The sequence below is a fragment of the Seriola dumerili genome, unplaced genomic scaffold (assembly GCF_002260705.1).
Source record: "Seriola dumerili isolate Sdu_G_001 unplaced genomic scaffold, Sdu_1.0 BDQW01000155.1, whole genome shotgun sequence".
NCBI classification, from domain to species: Eukaryota; Metazoa; Chordata; class Actinopteri; order Carangiformes; family Carangidae; genus Seriola; species Seriola dumerili.
Window position 1 is genome coordinate 617,780 of NW_019174410.1, and position 17,351 is coordinate 635,130.

General features: G+C 39.7%; 3 protein-coding genes across 4 annotated transcripts; 1 reads left to right on the plus strand and 2 right to left on the minus strand.

The window, feature by feature from the left end:
• Window positions 1-72: 72 nt before the first annotated feature.
• ing5 (inhibitor of growth family member 5) lies at window positions 73-4,821 on the minus strand. Of its 2 annotated transcripts, XM_022751478.1 has the most exons (8): window positions 4,275-4,813; window positions 3,029-3,100; window positions 2,331-2,497; window positions 2,028-2,139; window positions 1,842-1,941; window positions 1,520-1,655; window positions 1,332-1,393; window positions 73-1,177 (listed from the first exon to the last, which is right to left on the minus strand). In XM_022751478.1, exons 1-8 carry the CDS (start codon window positions 4,309-4,311, stop codon window positions 1,138-1,140), a joined length of 726 nt encoding a protein of 241 aa, XP_022607199.1. In that variant the 5' UTR covers window positions 4,312-4,813; the 3' UTR covers window positions 73-1,137. The 2 variants fall into 2 exon arrangements, with proteins under 2 accessions (XP_022607199.1, XP_022607200.1); XM_022751479.1 differs by lacking the exon at window positions 3,029-3,100 and having other exon boundaries at window positions 4,275-4,821.
• Window positions 4,822-5,088: 267 nt separating this feature from the next.
• On the plus strand, window positions 5,089-9,427 carry plekhb2 (pleckstrin homology domain containing B2). The gene is made up of 8 exons (XM_022751387.1): window positions 5,089-5,206; window positions 5,964-6,014; window positions 6,159-6,311; window positions 6,412-6,514; window positions 6,604-6,643; window positions 7,026-7,112; window positions 7,701-7,815; window positions 8,235-9,427. Exons 2-8 carry the CDS (start codon window positions 5,978-5,980, stop codon window positions 8,369-8,371), a joined length of 672 nt encoding a protein of 223 aa, XP_022607108.1. The 5' UTR covers window positions 5,089-5,206; window positions 5,964-5,977; the 3' UTR covers window positions 8,372-9,427.
• Window positions 9,428-9,458: 31 nt separating this feature from the next.
• Window positions 9,459-17,055, minus strand: LOC111226315 (vacuolar protein sorting-associated protein 4B-like). Its single transcript, XM_022751388.1, has 11 exons — window positions 16,864-17,055; window positions 15,263-15,374; window positions 14,488-14,638; window positions 13,574-13,632; window positions 13,327-13,446; window positions 13,090-13,246; window positions 12,862-13,010; window positions 12,691-12,772; window positions 12,354-12,573; window positions 11,708-11,848; window positions 9,459-11,623 (listed from the first exon to the last, which is right to left on the minus strand). Exons 1-11 carry the CDS (start codon window positions 16,882-16,884, stop codon window positions 11,522-11,524), a joined length of 1,314 nt encoding a protein of 437 aa, XP_022607109.1. The 5' UTR covers window positions 16,885-17,055; the 3' UTR covers window positions 9,459-11,521.
• Window positions 17,056-17,351: the final 296 nt, after the last annotated feature.

Consider the following 17,351-nt stretch of genomic DNA (forward strand, 5'->3'; position numbering starts at 1 on the left):
AAAAGAATGAAATAATTCATGATTAATAGTGAATATTTATTTGGTATAAAATACTGAATTTTACAAAATACAAAGACTTTGGCTCTTTTATTTGTGGCTTACACCTAAATGAGTGACATTCACAGTTGAATATGAAAGAAAGAAGATGCTAAAATCCTATTAAATAAAATTTGAGTGTTCACCAATAAGTAAGCAATACAACAAATATATCTTTGGAAAAAAAACTGTGTCCACAAAATATTATTTCATATCATACAAAATATATATATATTTCCATATATGGTTTGAAGCAATGTACTATGGCCAAGTTTTAGATGAGATAAACTATATTATAAAACCAAGCCTGCAGTATCAAAGCTCTTCAGGGGAAAATTTCATTCAAAGTGCTTAAATACCTCATTCAGTTGACAAGAGACACTGACTGACTGACTGACCATTAGTACCACAATACATTCAAAGATGTCGCAGGTTTTTTTGAAAATCAGTAAAGAATTAATTTACATTGCTTGTTTGGTTTAAGCTAATCAAAACACATTTTTTTTTACATTGGTATCAATTGCAGTCATTTATGCAGTGCTGATGTGTTAAGGAGGTAGTAACAGAAAATCTGACACATAATTCCTTTTACCACCATTATTTGGGTGGATTTACGTGATTAAAACTGTTTTCTCAGCAGGCTGTTAATTTGTTTAAAAAATAGTTCTTTATAAAATTGATATTTCAAGTATACTAAAGCCACAATCCAAGATTTCTGAGTACGTTAGTTATGACAATATACACAAATATATGACTTGAGGAGAAGGACTCTCTGATTGGCAATCATTTGTGCAATTTAAACTACACTACGCAGGCAAATTTACACAAATAGCATATAGGTGGATTAATTATTTGAAAGCTAATGGAAAAAAAGAGTGATCTTAAAATCCAATAGCACAAACAAAGGAAAGGCAGTAGAGGGGAGGATGATGTCGCCACAAGTGTAGCTACACTCCAAATCCGGATTAGGCCTTTGAAGAGAAGCTGTATGACCCACACTTTCTATGGAGAGTGATAGGAACTGAAATACATATATGTTACACCATTAAACTACACCAAAAGTACGTACATTATCAGTTAAGTATTTCTGAAAAATAAATCTCATTTCTTCTTCCTGTCTTGGACGCATCTTGGACAAAACCTGGGAGATTTGAGAGAGGGGAGGGAAAGAGGTGTTAGGACACAGAGGACAATCAGGAGTCATCTGTATTAAAATGATGAGCAATGCATTTCCATATCTTTGTATGAACAACTCTAGTTTAACATCATTTGAATACTTAAAAAAGGGTTCCTACCATTTTCCTTTGGGTTTTGTGGCGAGATCAACACAAGCAAAGTGAAACCACTCGATCGGACACTGAAAACACAGATGAAAAACAGCGTCAGTGTTTTGAATCTTCCGCAAAAATAGGCGATGAAAGAGGTTCTGATAATTAAGAAACACGCCAGATTTAATTAAAAAAAACAAAACATGTAAGCCTACATCTGGGTTATCACATCCGATCATCTCCCCATACGACACCTGATGGCACAGGCAGTACGTAGGCTCATTGGGATCGACTGGCATGTCTAAAACGTCCGACGGCTGCATGGGCAGGAGAGCGTCACTCAAGTCTGGACTGGAAGACAGACACAATACACAGAGCTTGATTAGAATTAAACATGACTAAACTAAGCTTAAAATTAGTGAATCTCTGGCAGCCTGAACTAACACGGGGTGTTTCAGGTCTAATAAAAAGTGTGGTTCAGATTCTGGAAGCTGATATGTAGTAAACCCTGGCCTGACTGAGCCACCAGCATGTTACCTGTTTTTCATCTTTTTCTTTCTGGGAGAATCTTCATCAGAACCTTTCCTTCCTCTTCCCCTGGATCCACGTTTCTCTCTCAGCCCCCGCGAATCACCTTCTGTGAAAAAATATTTATATTTACAGATGTGCATACATCTGTTTTGCAATGTCTTATTATGAACACCTTTCAATCACCCAACTTACTTTTCAGTGCTCTTCCGTCTGTACTTTCATAGCCGCTCACTTCCAGTTTCTCCTTCAGCTCATTCTCGAACCGCGCCAGATCTGCATCCAGTCTGCGGATGTGTTTGTCCACCTATGAAAAAAGGATTTCATGTAGATTAGAACCTGACTGGGACTGGTTTCATTTGCAAATTACAAAAATACTTTACAAAAACTGTTCAACACATTCTGTGTCACTTAAAATTCACAGTGTAACTCAAAAGATTTATATTTAACATATTGATCATATAAAACTTTGTGACCAGATGTGTGTTTCAGACTGACCATTTCATATGTCTGCATTGCAAGCTGGACTTTGTCGTCGCTGAACTCTTTGCACTTGCTGTAGGCGTTTTGGATCTTCTGCAGATGTTCCACTCTCTGTTCTGACGCCAAGTTCTTCACATTCGCTATGTACTCCTCAGCCAGTTTGTCAATCTCTCCTTTCTTTTCTGCACAACAACATGATTATGATAGTGTTGGGGAAACAAAATTGATTGATATTGATTAAAAAAAAAAAAAAAAAGGTGCAACAAAAGAATGCTATAATTAAAGACCCTGCAAAACCAACATCTGTACAGATGTTTTCAGTTATTGTAGCAGTGTAATTGTGTGTAATTAATAGCTGTTTAGGTGTGCCAGTTCCAGGATCCTGGTAGTGTACATTGTGACTCACTGGCCTGGTTTATTTGGGCAGTTAAAGGAACTGACACATTGTTCATATTATCACTGACACCTGTGCTTCTGTTTCAATGACAAATCACAACATCTGCCATGAAGTCACCAAACTTCACAAACTAGTAAAAATCATAAAGGTGCTTGTCCAGATGCAAAACAAGCTCAGTCTGTGCACACCCACACTGTCCTGAGGTTTAATCACGCAAGTTAACTGATAACACCTGTACAAGTAAACCATGTGTGAGTGGTGCTTCAAATCCAGATAGCATTTGAATGACAATAACTTTATGAGAACAAATGATCACCTTCAGTCCTGTTGTCCAGGTCCCGCATTAAAGTAAAATTTCTCTGTAGTTCACATGGTAGATTTTCAATACCTTGAAAGAGACAGACATCAGGATGAAGGCAATGAAGACATACACTACACTCATTTTTTCAATCAACTGATGTGGTGTCATAACTACAATTCGTCTTGAACTGGATTTTTGAATGTTAAACCTGCAATAATTAATTATTTGCTGATGTATATGGTTGAGCTCATAAACACAGACACAGGGAAATGCTTCAAAAGCATGTGCAAAAATAAATAAATAAATCTAATAATGCAATTTTAAGGAGGGAGAATATAATGTGATTAATTGCAAACTATTAACCATCAATACACATAATAAAATAAAACGCCATTGTGATACAAAGATTAATTACATTAAGAAATAAAATTATTAAAAATAAAAGTCAGCGAGCGAAGATTTTCTATATGTGCCTTGCAATGCATTCACCATCATTTACATTTAACATGCATTTGGGTTAAAGCTTTGTTTTTTTAATGATTTCATAATCGTACCAGTGAGTTCAAGATGCACCGGCTGCTTTGCAAAGAAAATCTGAATATGCAATTAGGTAAATATAGCATGTGTTATATAATACAACTGAAACCCACCACAGTACGAAGAGTATAGTCCCATCTCCCACTGTCACAGTTTGTGTGCTTACATTATGTGACGCACTTCAAACACCCCGCCCCGGCGCGTAAATGGTTAGGGGAAACGCGGTTACCAACAGGTTGCAAATCAAATGCATGGTGTCTGCTATCGTAAAGCAAACACACATGATGACTAAACTGGACACTGTTATATAAAATTGAGTATGACATTAACACGTTAAACAACCTTATATAACCACTGCTAGTTACCTAGCCACTAGCCATATCGATGTGACAGAACACCAAACAGACACTTGCTAACTACAAACGGTTAACTCCGTTAATGTGTGACACTAGTCCAGCTAGCGGTTATATTAGCATCTGATTGAATTCAACACTACACATGGAGAGTTTGCCTAACTTTGTTACAGCGAAATTTATATCGCGATGCTAATTAGTTAGGTCACCACCGTTAGCTCGCTGGCTAACAGCTACTTGCTAACGCACTGTACTGCTGTCAGTCATCCGCCCAGCGAAAACTCTTCGATACTGTCAAACTAAACAAACCGCAAAAAGAAAAGAACGCGGGGAAATGTTGATAATAGTTCACTGTGTCCCCAGATACTCACTGTCAAGATAATGTTCCAAGTATATTGCCGTCGCCATTTCAGGTTAGCTATCTAGCTTCTGCGTTATTCTGGTTAGGTCTCAAACTGTTGGCCGGAGAGCTGTTGGGCTTGTTTCGTAACCCCGGGTCGCCCGTCGGTCAATGGCTTGGAGTTACTTGATTCTGTTAGCAGTATTGGGCTCTCCGGGTGGGAATGAAACGGCGCTCACCACTGCAGACAGGCAGAATCAGTTTCCCTCCAGGACACATGCACCCAGAACCCGTACAGGATACAACTTCTCTGCTTGTGTGCGCTTGTGACTCGCATGCGCACCGCACAGCGGTGTCTCCAGCTGTTATGTGCGAGTGTCATCCTGCATAAATCAAATAAAACTTTTCACTCATTATCTCCACTGTTAGAGTACTTACTACATCTTATACACCCTACCCACGTTATTTATTCCATCTAAGTGTGTACTTCACTCAGCTGAGAAAACATCTATTTCACAAGAGATTCAATCCCAGAACAACTATATGCTAATCATTTAATGTTTTTAGGACTTTCATTGGGCCAAACAGCCCCTTCGCTGTCGGTAAAAACCCCCATGAACAGGAATTTACACCTGACTCGCCAGGTTAGGGGGGAACTTTAACGAGCGCGCCCACGCTGCGTTTGCTAGCACTTTCCAACGCCGTCAGCTGATAAGTCACGTCATTCAAAACAAACGCCCCCCTCTCCACAGAGACAGAACGTTCGTGAAGATGCTCCGTGGGCGGGGCTAACGGAAACTTTCGTCGAGAAAATAACGGCAGTGTGCGGGCTGTGTCCTCGCGGATTATCGGCCAGGCTTTTCCGCTCCAAGGAGGGCATCGTGTTTTGTTTATATCTCACTTCCGTGTCTGCTGTATCTTCACGACAGATTTCATCTTTTCTTCGAACATACAAATAATACAGTAAGTAACTAAAGCACTATTTCTCTTGTTTACAAAGAGTAGTTCCAGTGTATTTGCCAACTATGAACACTGAACTAGCAGGTCTGCTCGCTACTGACATGTTTATTCAAACAACGTTAGCTAACTTCGATTAATGCTACGTTTTGTTTTATAGGCTGCCACAGAAGAAACATCAGCTAAAGTTATCTTTGCCCCATGTTATTACTAGGTCAATCAGTATGCTTACAGTATCAGTTATTCAACACTGTCACCACTCCATATTTTATTAATAAGAAATGAGGTAATCTATTCACAAATGGCCTACTTGATGCTAATATCAGTTACCGTTAGCTAGCTATCGTGCCGTGAGACGGAAAATAAGTGACCAACTAACTGATTAACGTGACTTTAACAAACACTGTAAAGTCCTACCACTGACGATTATTTGCATTAGCTTCTACTAATGTTGTGATGAATAAACATATGGTGTCAACGTTTCTGTTCACTAGCTCACATTAAGTTACAAAACAACCCTCCTGACAGTCAATTCTAGTGGCTTTCAAACAACACTACTGTGCTCAGTTTTATATCTTTAAATATATATATATATATATATATATATATATAATACATATTGTTGTGAAAATAGCTTTGTGGATGTATGCTAATAGTGCTAACAGTCACGAGGTTGTGGCTAAGCCACGCCCATTCATCAGCCCTCAGTTTGTGTCATTATCAAACAGACACTGTCTTATGTACACACATTTGATTGTTACAGGTGTTGTCTCCAAGATGGCCATGGTGAAGAGTGGTTGGCTCCATCGACAAAGTGAGTAGTCACATACACATGGCCACAACAGATCTAACAGCATTTAACAATTATTGTCGAGTTGTAAAGATTCTGTGACACTCGGTTTGAAATCCAGTGTAAATGAATTCAGGTTGTACGGAACTTGACTTTAACATTTTAAAGGTACCATACTGCGCCGGTGGAAAAGAAACTGGTTTGACTTGTGGGCTGATGGACGACTTGTTTTCTATAATGATCAACAACGGCGTGACATGGAGGATGATATTCACATGAGGGTAGACTGCATTAACATCCGCAGCTCTGCTGCATGTCAAGGTACTTATCATTATTGGCTCACACTCACAGTATAGTTCAACTTTTGCTCTTACTTTTAACCCTGCCCACTTTCTGTTTGTCCTTCTGTATTGCTTCTCAGAGCTGAACCCACCAGAGGGGAGGATGCGTGATGCCTTGCTCCAGATAGTGTGCAGAGATGGACGGGTCATCAGCCTGTGTGCAGACAGTGCAGATGATGCTCTGTAAGGCAGCACAACTTTTTGTTTCCATGTTGGTGAAGTTGAATGTTTTAATTTTAGGTCTTTGTCTACATTTCTACTTTTTGTTGCAGAGCATGGACCATGGCACTTCAGGATGCCCGAATTAATGCAGTGAGTTTCTGCTACATCTGAAACAACTTGGGTTTTGCTTTGTTTTCCAAAATAAGAACAGGAAGTTGTTTGTTTTTATCTGTCTTATTAAACAAATAGCTCTTACTTAAATATTATGTCTGTGATCTAAGACAGACTCAGAACAAAAGACTGGAGGCCACAGATATTTTTCTATCTTGTTTCTGTCTGTGTGAGACAACACTCATAGTCTGTTTTTTATTATATCTCTCTGATGGTAACCCGAATACAACACAATTACAGTCTTTACTCATTTTGTCACAATTCTCCACAGTTTGTCCTAACGTCATGTAGCTCAGTTTTATTTGTGACCCACTCAAAATCCAGGAGCCGCCGTCTCATTTGTGCTGTTTTTTATTTTCAGGTGGTTGCTACGCCTCAGATCAGCTTTGCACAGGAAGTGATGGCATCTGCTCCTCCCCCCTACTCGGAATATGCTACCCCACCTCAGGTAAAAGGCATAGACAATATACCTGTATGTTATAATTTTTTCTACAATAAATTGTTAAAACCCAGTTTTATGTGACTCTATGAACAGGATTGTTTCTAATATTTTACAGGAACAATTTGTTTTCATAATAATCAGTCAGTGTTCACATTCATAACAGCAGACAGGCGTCGTGTTAAATGCATAAAACTGGAGATATATGATTAGATTTCTGACTTTGGGTACGGAAATCTCAGGTAAAGGAGAAATATCAATAATAGACGCTTTTAATTGACTTCTTTAAAGTGGTAGTAACTGAAAAGGATTTGGCTTTTCAGTGCTGTGTATACTGTGAATATTAAACTTTGCAGTTCAGCTTGACATGATCCTTCTTAAGGGAAAACGAAGCTATAGAGCGAGGTAAAATCAGAAAGTAAAAACAGCTACTTAACAACAGTGTTACAGCCTGCTGCCATCTACTGGTCTATTAATAGAAGTGTTAAAAGCACCATTAAATAGCATTAGTGAAATTAATGCTAAATCAAATGACTCTTTAGTGTTGTGAAGGGTTTGTCAGTACTGACATCTTTCTTTTCTGTCACTTCTCACCAGGCTTATGCTCCAGGCCCGTATGGAGACTACGCTGCGCCTCCCCCACATGCCACCCAGATCATGTACTCTGCCGACGGGCAGCCTTACGCTGTTGCGTATCCTTATCAGTACCAAGGTAAATATTTCTGTGCAGAAGTAAACCATCACACTGAAAGTGAGACTGAACTCTGTGACATGGAAAAGAGCCGTTTACAAAAATGCATCAAGTTTCTCAAATTGAATTGAATTGAATCTTTGATAAACCTTATTATACTTTCTAGATTGTTTGTACCCTGTTCAAAACATAACAGTTCTCTACCTTACATTGTTTCGCAGCCTCATGTGAGCATTAAATTTATCCACCCAGTAGCTGGTGAGACAACTCAGTCTAGACAGAAGCGGTGCGCCGACATTGCCGTCCCTGAAAATATATTAATAAGTGGTTTGTTGTCACCGTTTCATCCATGTTCCGTACATCCAGAGCTCATCAAAGCAAGTTTAAATGTCAGCATTGCAAATTTAAACGAGACCTCATTTGTCTGTGTCTCTCTCTAGGTGGATACGCTGCTCCTGGAGTGAACCATGTCATTATTCGGGAGCGCCAGCGCGACGATGGAGGAGACGTAGCTTTGGGCATGCTCGCCGGAGCGGCGACCGGTCTGGCACTGGGCTCCCTCTTCTCCGTCTTTTAGTGTCTTGGTTAATGTACATGTAGTAGCACAGCGCCCCCCTCTGTCTTCACAGCATTCGGCTTCTTCTTTGTGCCATCACATGAGTTGGAGAGAAACGTGTCTGTCGGGCTACTTCCATCGATGAAGCATGATTGTGATGGGCAGGAAAACTGCTCCCTCTGTGTCCTGTACATGAAGTAAATACTGTTAGCACTTTCTCATATGCCCTGTGCGGCACTTTCCCACTCCCTTTGTGTCGTCTGAATATGAATGTTCTTAACCAAAAAATACAAGTTATTCACGTTTAAGAGTTATTTAAATGACAGGAAGACGCTCCTCCTCGTACGTACACTTCAGCTAACGTCTCAGTCAGGTTTGTTTCTGTTTCACGGACCATTTGTCCTTTTATATTTGCAGAACTGTAACTTTCAGGAGTTGTTTGTTTTTAGTCCAGGTTTTGTGTTTATTTGTTTACTCGACCTTATTTGACTTTGTTTTACATGTTTTACTGGCCTGGTTTTAACATGTAGCGTTTCCTCGGGTTATTTGTGGTGGCGACAGAGTGCAATGCGATGAGAGTTGTGTAAATAGGAATGAGAACACAGAGCAATAATCATTTCACTGTAGCATTTTCAGGTACCTATTCGGTGGAATCTGGTTGTGATGGAGGTCTGATGTTGTCTTCACCACAAATAATCCTGTGCATGAGGAAACGGCGGCATTTACATGATGTGCTTTGAACTGAAAAGGGACGTCACTCCTCTTGACTGACATATATTTGCATGCGTGGTTTATGGTCCATTTTTCATTGGCAGCTGTTGAATCACACTTTTCATTTCATTTGCAGTGTGTTTGAATTGGTGTTTAGGTTTTTTATTTCGGTATGAACAAAGAACTGATCAGGTTAATCTCCTGAGGTCCGGGTGTCATCGGATAATCCATAATTCATTTGTAATTTAAAAACAAAACCTGTAAATCTGTTTATGTCAAAACCAAAAGCACTAACGCTTCACTTCCTCTTCCTGTCTGTCTTTTGCAAAATGAGAAATGGAAAAAAGAATTTGCAAAAACAAAAACAAAAACAAAGCTTTTTGTTTGGAAACAAAAAACGAATAGACCAAGTGATTTTGTTTTTTGTTTAAAAATGAAATTGAATTAAAAAATAAAATCAGGAGAATGGTTTAATGGTTTAAAACCGAATTCATTTGATAATGATAAAAGGAATTGCCTCAAACCTTTTTCTGTTTTGGTTTTAAAACAACAGGTTTTTTTCCTTTTTAAATTGCAAATGAATTATGGATTATCCGACGACACACAGACCTCCTGAGATTTCGCTGCATTTCACTTGGCCATGACTGAACTTTCACTCCAAATGATTTGATATTCTATCTCCATGACTCACGTTAATCATGAGTTTATTTAATCACTTTAAAATAGCAACTTCTGCTAAATGGAAAACATGTTGGTCTGTTTTAAGATACTGCACATCTTCGTTGACAACGCTAACTGAAGGGAAGTCTGAGACTCTTCAGACTCAAAATTATTTCAGTTTTGCAAATGATCATCTTGTGCAAGCAGCTTAGCTCTGATGTCATTTTTCTACAGGTCGTAAATCGATGTGAAACTTGTTTAATTTCTCTTATCAAATGTACTAATTAAACCAGAGACCATCATGTGATGGGATCAACCAGCCGCGACGCCCAGCAACATGTTGACGTTCTGACACATTACTACATTATTGGTCAGACTCACGGTCGGACCACACACATCTTCAAACTCGGCATTTCATCTCGATCTCAACTACACACCTGTAAAGTTTTCTGCCTCTGTCCAGCTCAGCTGTGATGCTGACGTGGCGACAAGGTCTGTCCACAGACATAAACACCTGCCAAAGGACTAAACCTGCCTCCTTAGTGGGTCGTTACAGTAACACACACACACACACACACACACACACACACACGGTGAAAACAATATTCCTGCTGTTGTGGCTGGTAATTATGATTTACCTGCATTTAAAATAAAAATGTATGACACTTAACTAAGAGATGTATTTTAACTATTAAATACTGTATATTCACAAAGGTAACGATGACTCCTGTTTCCTTGTTTCCTTTATTTAACCCTGAGACTTGAGTTCACAGAACACGTCATGTAGGATACAACAAAAGTGCAAACGACCACCTTAAGTTTTATTCATGTAACCCCAGTAAACCCCAAATATTCTCTTAAATAAAGGCAACGCAGTTTGAGCTCGATCTATAAATCTAGGATCTATAAATAATTCAGAACACGACGTCTGAAAGTTTAGGAAATATGTGCAGAGACGCTGTGGGTCAATGTTCAGGCACATGGATCAAAATTTAGAAATGCTTTTAGAAGCAATAATGTACAATACTACGTTATGTGTCCTGTAAAGTTCAGTAACCATGGAGACCCAGAAATCCCTCTTTACCGCTGGTAATGACAGTTTTGTGTGCAGCACATAGTTTGTTCATTGATGCAGCTTTTTAAAAAACCTCCCACCTAAATATGAATATGCCAAAAAATTTCAGGGTAAAAATAACCAGTAAAATGTTACGTACAAGTTTTAAAGAGAGCAGGCTTTCAAAATGTTAAAGTACGACTTCCCATTGGCTAAAATCTAAACCCTGAAACAAACTCTTCCCCCTCATATCACTTTAAGAAGAGGTATGTAGTGTTGGAAAGGTGCATTTACCCACTGACTTCATGTTCAACTACATTTAGAGACAGAAATTTTTCTTCAAAAAAATAAAGATCGTAACTTTGGTTCGATAAAACAGAATCAACAAGTAAATAAAAGAAATATGAAACCTTACAAATGTTTGGATGTAAACACGAGCCTAAGTGGATTGATATATAAGCCGTAAATAGAGCTGAAACAGTTGATTAATTGATTAGTAGACTGACAAAAAAGTGATCAATTAAGATTTTGATCAGTGATTAATCGTTTCAGTTTAACATCCACTTGCTTTTTCTGTTTTTTCCACGTCTTACTGTCACGACTTCTTTGGGCTTTTCTGACGACCGGACTAAGAAACTTTGGGCTCCTGTTACAGACCAAAAGATGAATCGATCAATCAAAAGCATAACTGACAGAGCAAATGATTGTTATTTGCAGTCGTACTCATGAGTAGAGGATGAACAGTTTTAGCCTTCTTGACCAAAATCTTCAGTAAACTTCTTCAGCTTGTCCAGGTCCTGCTCGTTCACCGTGGGCTTGGTGCTCGTCAGCGACCTCTGCATGTCAGCCTGTCGGGAGGAAGACGTCCTGATCACTGCGCTCATTAATAACACTCATCCACATACGACGAATTAAAACGAGTCTTTTCTCACCATGGACACGACTGGCTCCAGAAGTTTGTCCCCGGGAACCTCCATCCACGTCATCGCTACGGCGTTGGGATCTCCAGGCGAGCATGGAGTCAGGAGGTCTTCCACCACAACGCCCGGATTGTTCCAAGTTGAACCCCGAACCTAAACGTGTGTGTATGTGTGTGTGTGTGTGTGTGTGTGTGTGTGTGTGTGTGTGTGGAAGCAGAAACACAGAACACTTACAGTAAACACACTGTTAACTGGGTGAGTCAGACAGACGAGTTCAGCACGAAAATACTTTTAAAATTCATATTTTTCAAATGATGTGTGTTTAATATCTCCCAGTGTTCATGCAGTTCCACTTATATTAGAGTCCACATTCAGTGTATGGTTTATATTAAAGTACAGTATTATTGACAGGTACAAATATTCATAGGTGAACCTGCAGTCTCATTTTTTGGCAGCAGCAGCAGAAACAAGCTGTAAAACAAGAGAAGCTGAGACTGAACCAAAACTGTGACGTTACAGGCTGTAAAACTAAAAGCTGGACGGTCGAATGAAAGTGGCACCAACTTAAAACAATCCGATTTATTTTGGAGCCACATGTTCCAGCTGGATTCCCGCAGGGTTCGAGGACAGGTAGGAGAACAAGCCCAGGTGTTCTTACCTTCTTGAAGTGAGTGGCTGACTGAACCCTCCTGACCGGCTGCATGAGGGCGTCCCTGACGATGATGCTGATGTCAGCCCCAGAGTAACCGTCTGTCTTCTTGCCCAGAGTGGTGAAGTCTGCCTCCGTCAGGTCGTTGGGGGTGGAGCCCAGGTGCAGCTTGAACATGAAGGAGCGTGCGTGCTCCTCAGGCAGAGGGATGTAGATCCGCTTTTCAAACCTAAGACACAGACAAAAGATTCAATCAGCTCATATTTCAAATCTGGACTAACACAGTTCTGGACCCACACCTGACAGGTGAGTAGGTAGGGATCATTTCTATATAAGTCAAACTAACCTCCTCCTGATGGCGGAGTCCAATGTCCACGGTATATTTGTGGCTCCCAGCACCAGGATTCCCTCATTATCATTTCCAACACCTGAGAGGAGGATGACATATGAACACTTATAAACAGAGTCCAGCCTCTCTGATCTGAGCTCAGACGGTCGGGTGTCTCTTCTCGCTCACCCTGCATCTGAACCAGGAACTCCGTCTTGATCCTGCGCGCCGCCTCGCTCTCGTTCTCGCTCCTGGAGCCGCAGAGGGAGTCGATCTCGTCGATGAAGATGATCGATGGCTTGTGTTCTCGAGCCAGACAGAACAGGTTCTTCACCAACCTGGAGAGAGACAGAGGAGGAGAAGTGAGAGGTGTTTCATATTTCCATCACGTCATCATGGTGTAGGAGAGCACCTCACTTTTCACTCTCCCCCAACCACTTGGACACGAGATCGGAGGAGGAGATGGAGAAGAAGGTGGAGTTGTTGGCTTCAGTGGCCACCGCCTTGGCCAGGTAGGACTTCCCTGTTCCTGGGGGGCCGAAGAGAAGGATCCCCCGCCAAGGAGTCCGCTTTCCTACACAAGCAGTTGTTGTATCATTAAATCCTGTTCACATCAACACACATCAGGAGCTTAACAGCTGCAGGTTCACACACCTGTGAACAGGTGAGGGAATTTGATCGGCAGGATGACGGCTTCCTTTAACGCCTCTTTGGCTCCTTCAAGTCCAGCGACATCGTCCCACTTGATGTTTGGCTTTTCCATGACAATGGCACCTGTGAGGGAGGGGCGTGACAAACACTTTAAAGACTGAAAATGACTCTGAAGTTAGAGCGTCTAACTGTGACGCCTTGTTCACCTGCTGCATCTCTCTTCATATTAATAAAACACTGCGTCATTCACCTGAGAGTTGGTTTTGGAACTTCTTCTTCTCTTTGTCCTCGCCTTCATCACTTTCACTCCTGGCGTTAAATAAAAACAGATCACATCATGTTTATTCACACTTTGCATTTCCACCTTACCCATCTTGTGTGCCCCAGGTTTATATATATAGTTTTTTGTATATTTATTTATATATATACATATATTTCTCTTCCTTGTATATACATACAGTGTAAACAGTACATGATGCATGTATAACCAATCATAAATCACTGTCAATGACTGATAGACACTCCCACCAGGGATGAACTGTCACCCACCCTGACATGAGGTGGGTGGAGCTATTTAAGTATTAATGGTTGTAATAACTGTTTAAAACATCTCTGACGAAGGTCGAGAGACCGAAACGTTTGGATGATCAATAAGTTGTGATGCTGAGCGAGAGCAGTGTGCGAGATACTTTTCTTTTCAAGACTGAAGTGACACTTTCCAACACACCTGCACCGGAGACAGGTGGATGTGCGAATACCTTCATCAAAGTATTAATTATAGGGAAAATGGAGGCAGTGTTCAAAATACTTCTGGTTAAACAATTTACTGAAACAAACTTCAACAAATCTGAAGTCTAATTCAGGTTAAATAAATGAATCAAATGACTGATGTTTGTGGGTTTAAAGGTGCCACAGAGCAGTGCAGCTATCAGTGGAACCACATCTTGTTCGTTCCTTCTTGTGCATGTGACACACATTTCACAAAGCGCCAACAAAGTCAGAGAAGAAGACTGCAAGATAGTTAGCATGGACGTAAACAATGCAACTTTCAAAATGTTAAAGTTTTACTGGCTCCTCATGAGCCTGGATTTAAACAAGTGCTGAAGAGAGTCACAACAGAACAAAACCTGGGACTCATCACACGTTCTTACTGATCAGTCTCACCCTTTGTCCTCAGACTGGGACTCTTTGACGGGTTTGGCTGGAGGACTCTTCTCCTTCTTCCTCAGGTATTCCTTCAGCTGCTCGGCTCTGTCCAGGTAGTCGGTGCACTTATCCCTGATGCTCTGCTTCGCTCTCTCGCCCTGGGCCTCATCTGCAGCGACAACACAGCAATTAACTTTAATGTGTCACTGTGTGGACTTCTGCTCCTGAACCTGCAGCAGTGCAAAGAGCAACAGCTTCAGAACTGCTCACAACAGCGTTCAAGAATAAAACATGACATGTTACTTAAATAAAGTAAAATAAAGATGGAGATGCATGGGGTGTTTCCTGCTGCAGAAGCTTTTCAAACAGTGTAAAGCAACTGCAATAATGACTCATTTATAGACGAATGCAGACTGATTTATGCCACTACTGGCTGCGGAGTGATTACATGATGGTTTCTTTACATTTTAAGAATCATTTTTGCATTATTGCTGCACGTTTGCTGCATCTATCGTTTTCTTTTAATGATAAAAATCACCAGAGTGAGAGCAGGAAACAGATGTGGTTCTGCAAACTCTATCTCACTCTGCACCCGCCCTGCGCTCGCCACAGAAATAAAGTAAATTTCAAGGTTGAGAAATGAACAAAACTCAGGCTGGTCGTTGCTCCGCCATGAAAGTACGACCCTAAGAGACTTAGATCATGGAGGTAGTGAAGTGTAAAAACAGAAAATCACACAAATGCTGTAAAAATCAAACACTGGTAGTCATAAGTCATAAGTCAGGTTCCTCACACTTGACAACGTGAAGGAAGTACTGTATTGCATGCTGATAACATCTGAGGGCCTCCTCGTAGTTCTTGGCTTTGTCCTCCTCTGCAGCTTTGTTGGCCAGATCTATCGCTTTCTGTGAACAACAGACAAGACGGAGGAGAAGAATTCAGGGTACAACTTCCTAAGAAGAGGTAATAAACACTGTTATTAATGGTTAATGAATTATTTACACATGTTGGTAATCCATTAAATAATACTGACTAATGATGAAAACGATTAGTACAACTTGTAAAGCGTTTATAAAAGGTGCCTTAGTGGTAGGAGAAGTACTCAGCTCATTTACTGAAGTAAAATATGTACAACAGTATAAGTTATCCATCATAAGTAAAAGTCCTGCTTATAAAAGTATCATTAAAGTATCAAAAGTAAAAGTATTCTGCAGAAAAATATTTATTACTATATCAAATCAAATCATATATTACATTATCAATGGTTTTATGGTTGTTATATGCATCATTATTAACAATCATGACATGAATGTTATGTACAGGTCGGTGCTTTAGTCCGATGGTTCCCAAACTAAGGGTCAGGCCTCTTCCAAAAGGTCACCAGAAAGATGTGAGGGGTCGTGAGATGATCATATTATATTGTGAAGTATTCTGGACTTTTCTCTAACCGCCGTTTTTGTGAACTATTGGACACGTTTGAGGATTTGAACAGTTACTTCAGTGAACCCACCTGAGGAGTTTAGAGAGGTAAATCAGTGTTTGGTGGAGCTGCTCAGACATCTCAAATATGACAAAGGCGCCTCAAATACACCCTGTTTTTTTCTAGGAGGTTTCTAAGAGGTTCACTGGTTTGATTTTCAACAGCGCATGTTGTTATGTTGTGTTATGTTTTTTTTAATATAAACCATAAACCTCCCATACACAAATGAATACAAATATGTATGTTTATGTATCTAGGCTTACTTTGTAAACACGTGTTATGTAAATATACATCCATCACAAAGTTCAAAAAGTCTGAATGAGAAGATAAACATGTTTAAAACGAATATGAAATTAAAAAGAAAAAGATATATCAGCATATAGAATCATCATATTTCATGTTATAAATGTACATCTTCTTATATCTACAGGATATGTATATATATGATAATAATATACCCCCTCATAGGTGACACATATGGCAACATCCCTTTAGATATAAGGACATACATGTGATATACATTTCGTCATTAAATTTCTGTGCGGACCGGAAACCAGGAACTAAAGCTGACAGATAATTTTAGCTGCTGAAGTTCGGTCTGAACAAATACTCATGTACATCAAACTTTTACTGCGCTACAGGAATTGAGTAAATGTCCTCAGTTACTTTCCACCACTTTAAAAAGGTTAAACAACAACAAAAGAGATTTTTCACAACCTGGCAACCCCAAATACTGTTCTTATTATTAGTCGATTAACTGATCCATAAAGCGCGATTCAATAATCGTTAATAAAACCATTAGCTATTAATCGAAACCCCTATAAAGAGGTTTAAGTACGTAGTTTTTAGTTTGATTTAAAATGATTAAAATCGGATCTTATGTAACAGCAGCTTTGTCAAAGTCTGTCACTCACCTGTAAGTTACCTCCGGCCATCAGCTCTGGTAACGTCGGTCCAACGTCGGTCCAACTTCAGTCTGCAGCTCAAAATAAAACTATTTAAACAAACTGTCTCCCGTCGTTTTCCTGTCACTTGTTATTTATATTTCATTTTGTGAGAACGTCAGTCGAAAAACATCCTAAACGTTTGTTTCTCTTCCGCTTCAGGAAAAAGTTGACTGTCACTTCCGCGGTGGTCACGTGACAGTGTTATTGTCTTCTTCTTCTGTATTTTCACTCAAACTAAAGTGAAGCCTTTTAAAACAAGTGAAATAATTCAGGTGGAACTACGTGGATGTAAATGTTTAGAATTAATTCTTTTACTTTAAAGAAAGAACCGGAAATAAATTCAACCAAGCTACAGGTGAGTTACACCTGAGTTATAGCCTACAGGTGTACATTTAACAATACTGATCTCTAGTGAGTATTTGTGGGAACTAAATAATAGTGTTTTTATAATATAT

Coding starts and splice junctions, on each gene's coding strand:
- plekhb2 (XM_022751387.1), top strand. CDS start 5,978: ATGGCCATGGTGAAGAGTGGTTGGCTCCATCGACAAA. Junction 6,312..6,411: donor CAGCTCTGCTGCATGTCAAG/GTACTTATCATT, acceptor ATTGCTTCTCAG/AGCTGAACCCACCAGAGGGG. Junction 6,644..7,025: donor AGGATGCCCGAATTAATGCA/GTGAGTTTCTGC, acceptor TTTTATTTTCAG/GTGGTTGCTACGCCTCAGAT.
- ing5 (XM_022751478.1), bottom strand. CDS start 4,311: ATGGCGACGGCAATATACTTGGAACATTATCTTGACA. Junction 2,498..3,028: donor CCTGGACAACAGGACTGAAG/GTGATCATTTGT, acceptor GTTGTTGTGCAG/AAAAGAAAGGAGAGATTGAC. Junction 1,656..1,841: donor AAGAAAAAGATGAAAAACAG/GTAACATGCTGG, acceptor TCTGTCTTCCAG/TCCAGACTTGAGTGACGCTC.
- LOC111226315 (XM_022751388.1), bottom strand. CDS start 16,884: ATGGCCGGAGGTAACTTACAG. Junction 13,447..13,573: donor GTTCCAAAACCAACTCTCAG/GTGAATGACGCA, acceptor CCTCCCTCACAG/GTGCCATTGTCATGGAAAAG. Junction 12,574..12,690: donor GACTCCGCCATCAGGAGGAG/GTTAGTTTGACT, acceptor TCTGTGTCTTAG/GTTTGAAAAGCGGATCTACA.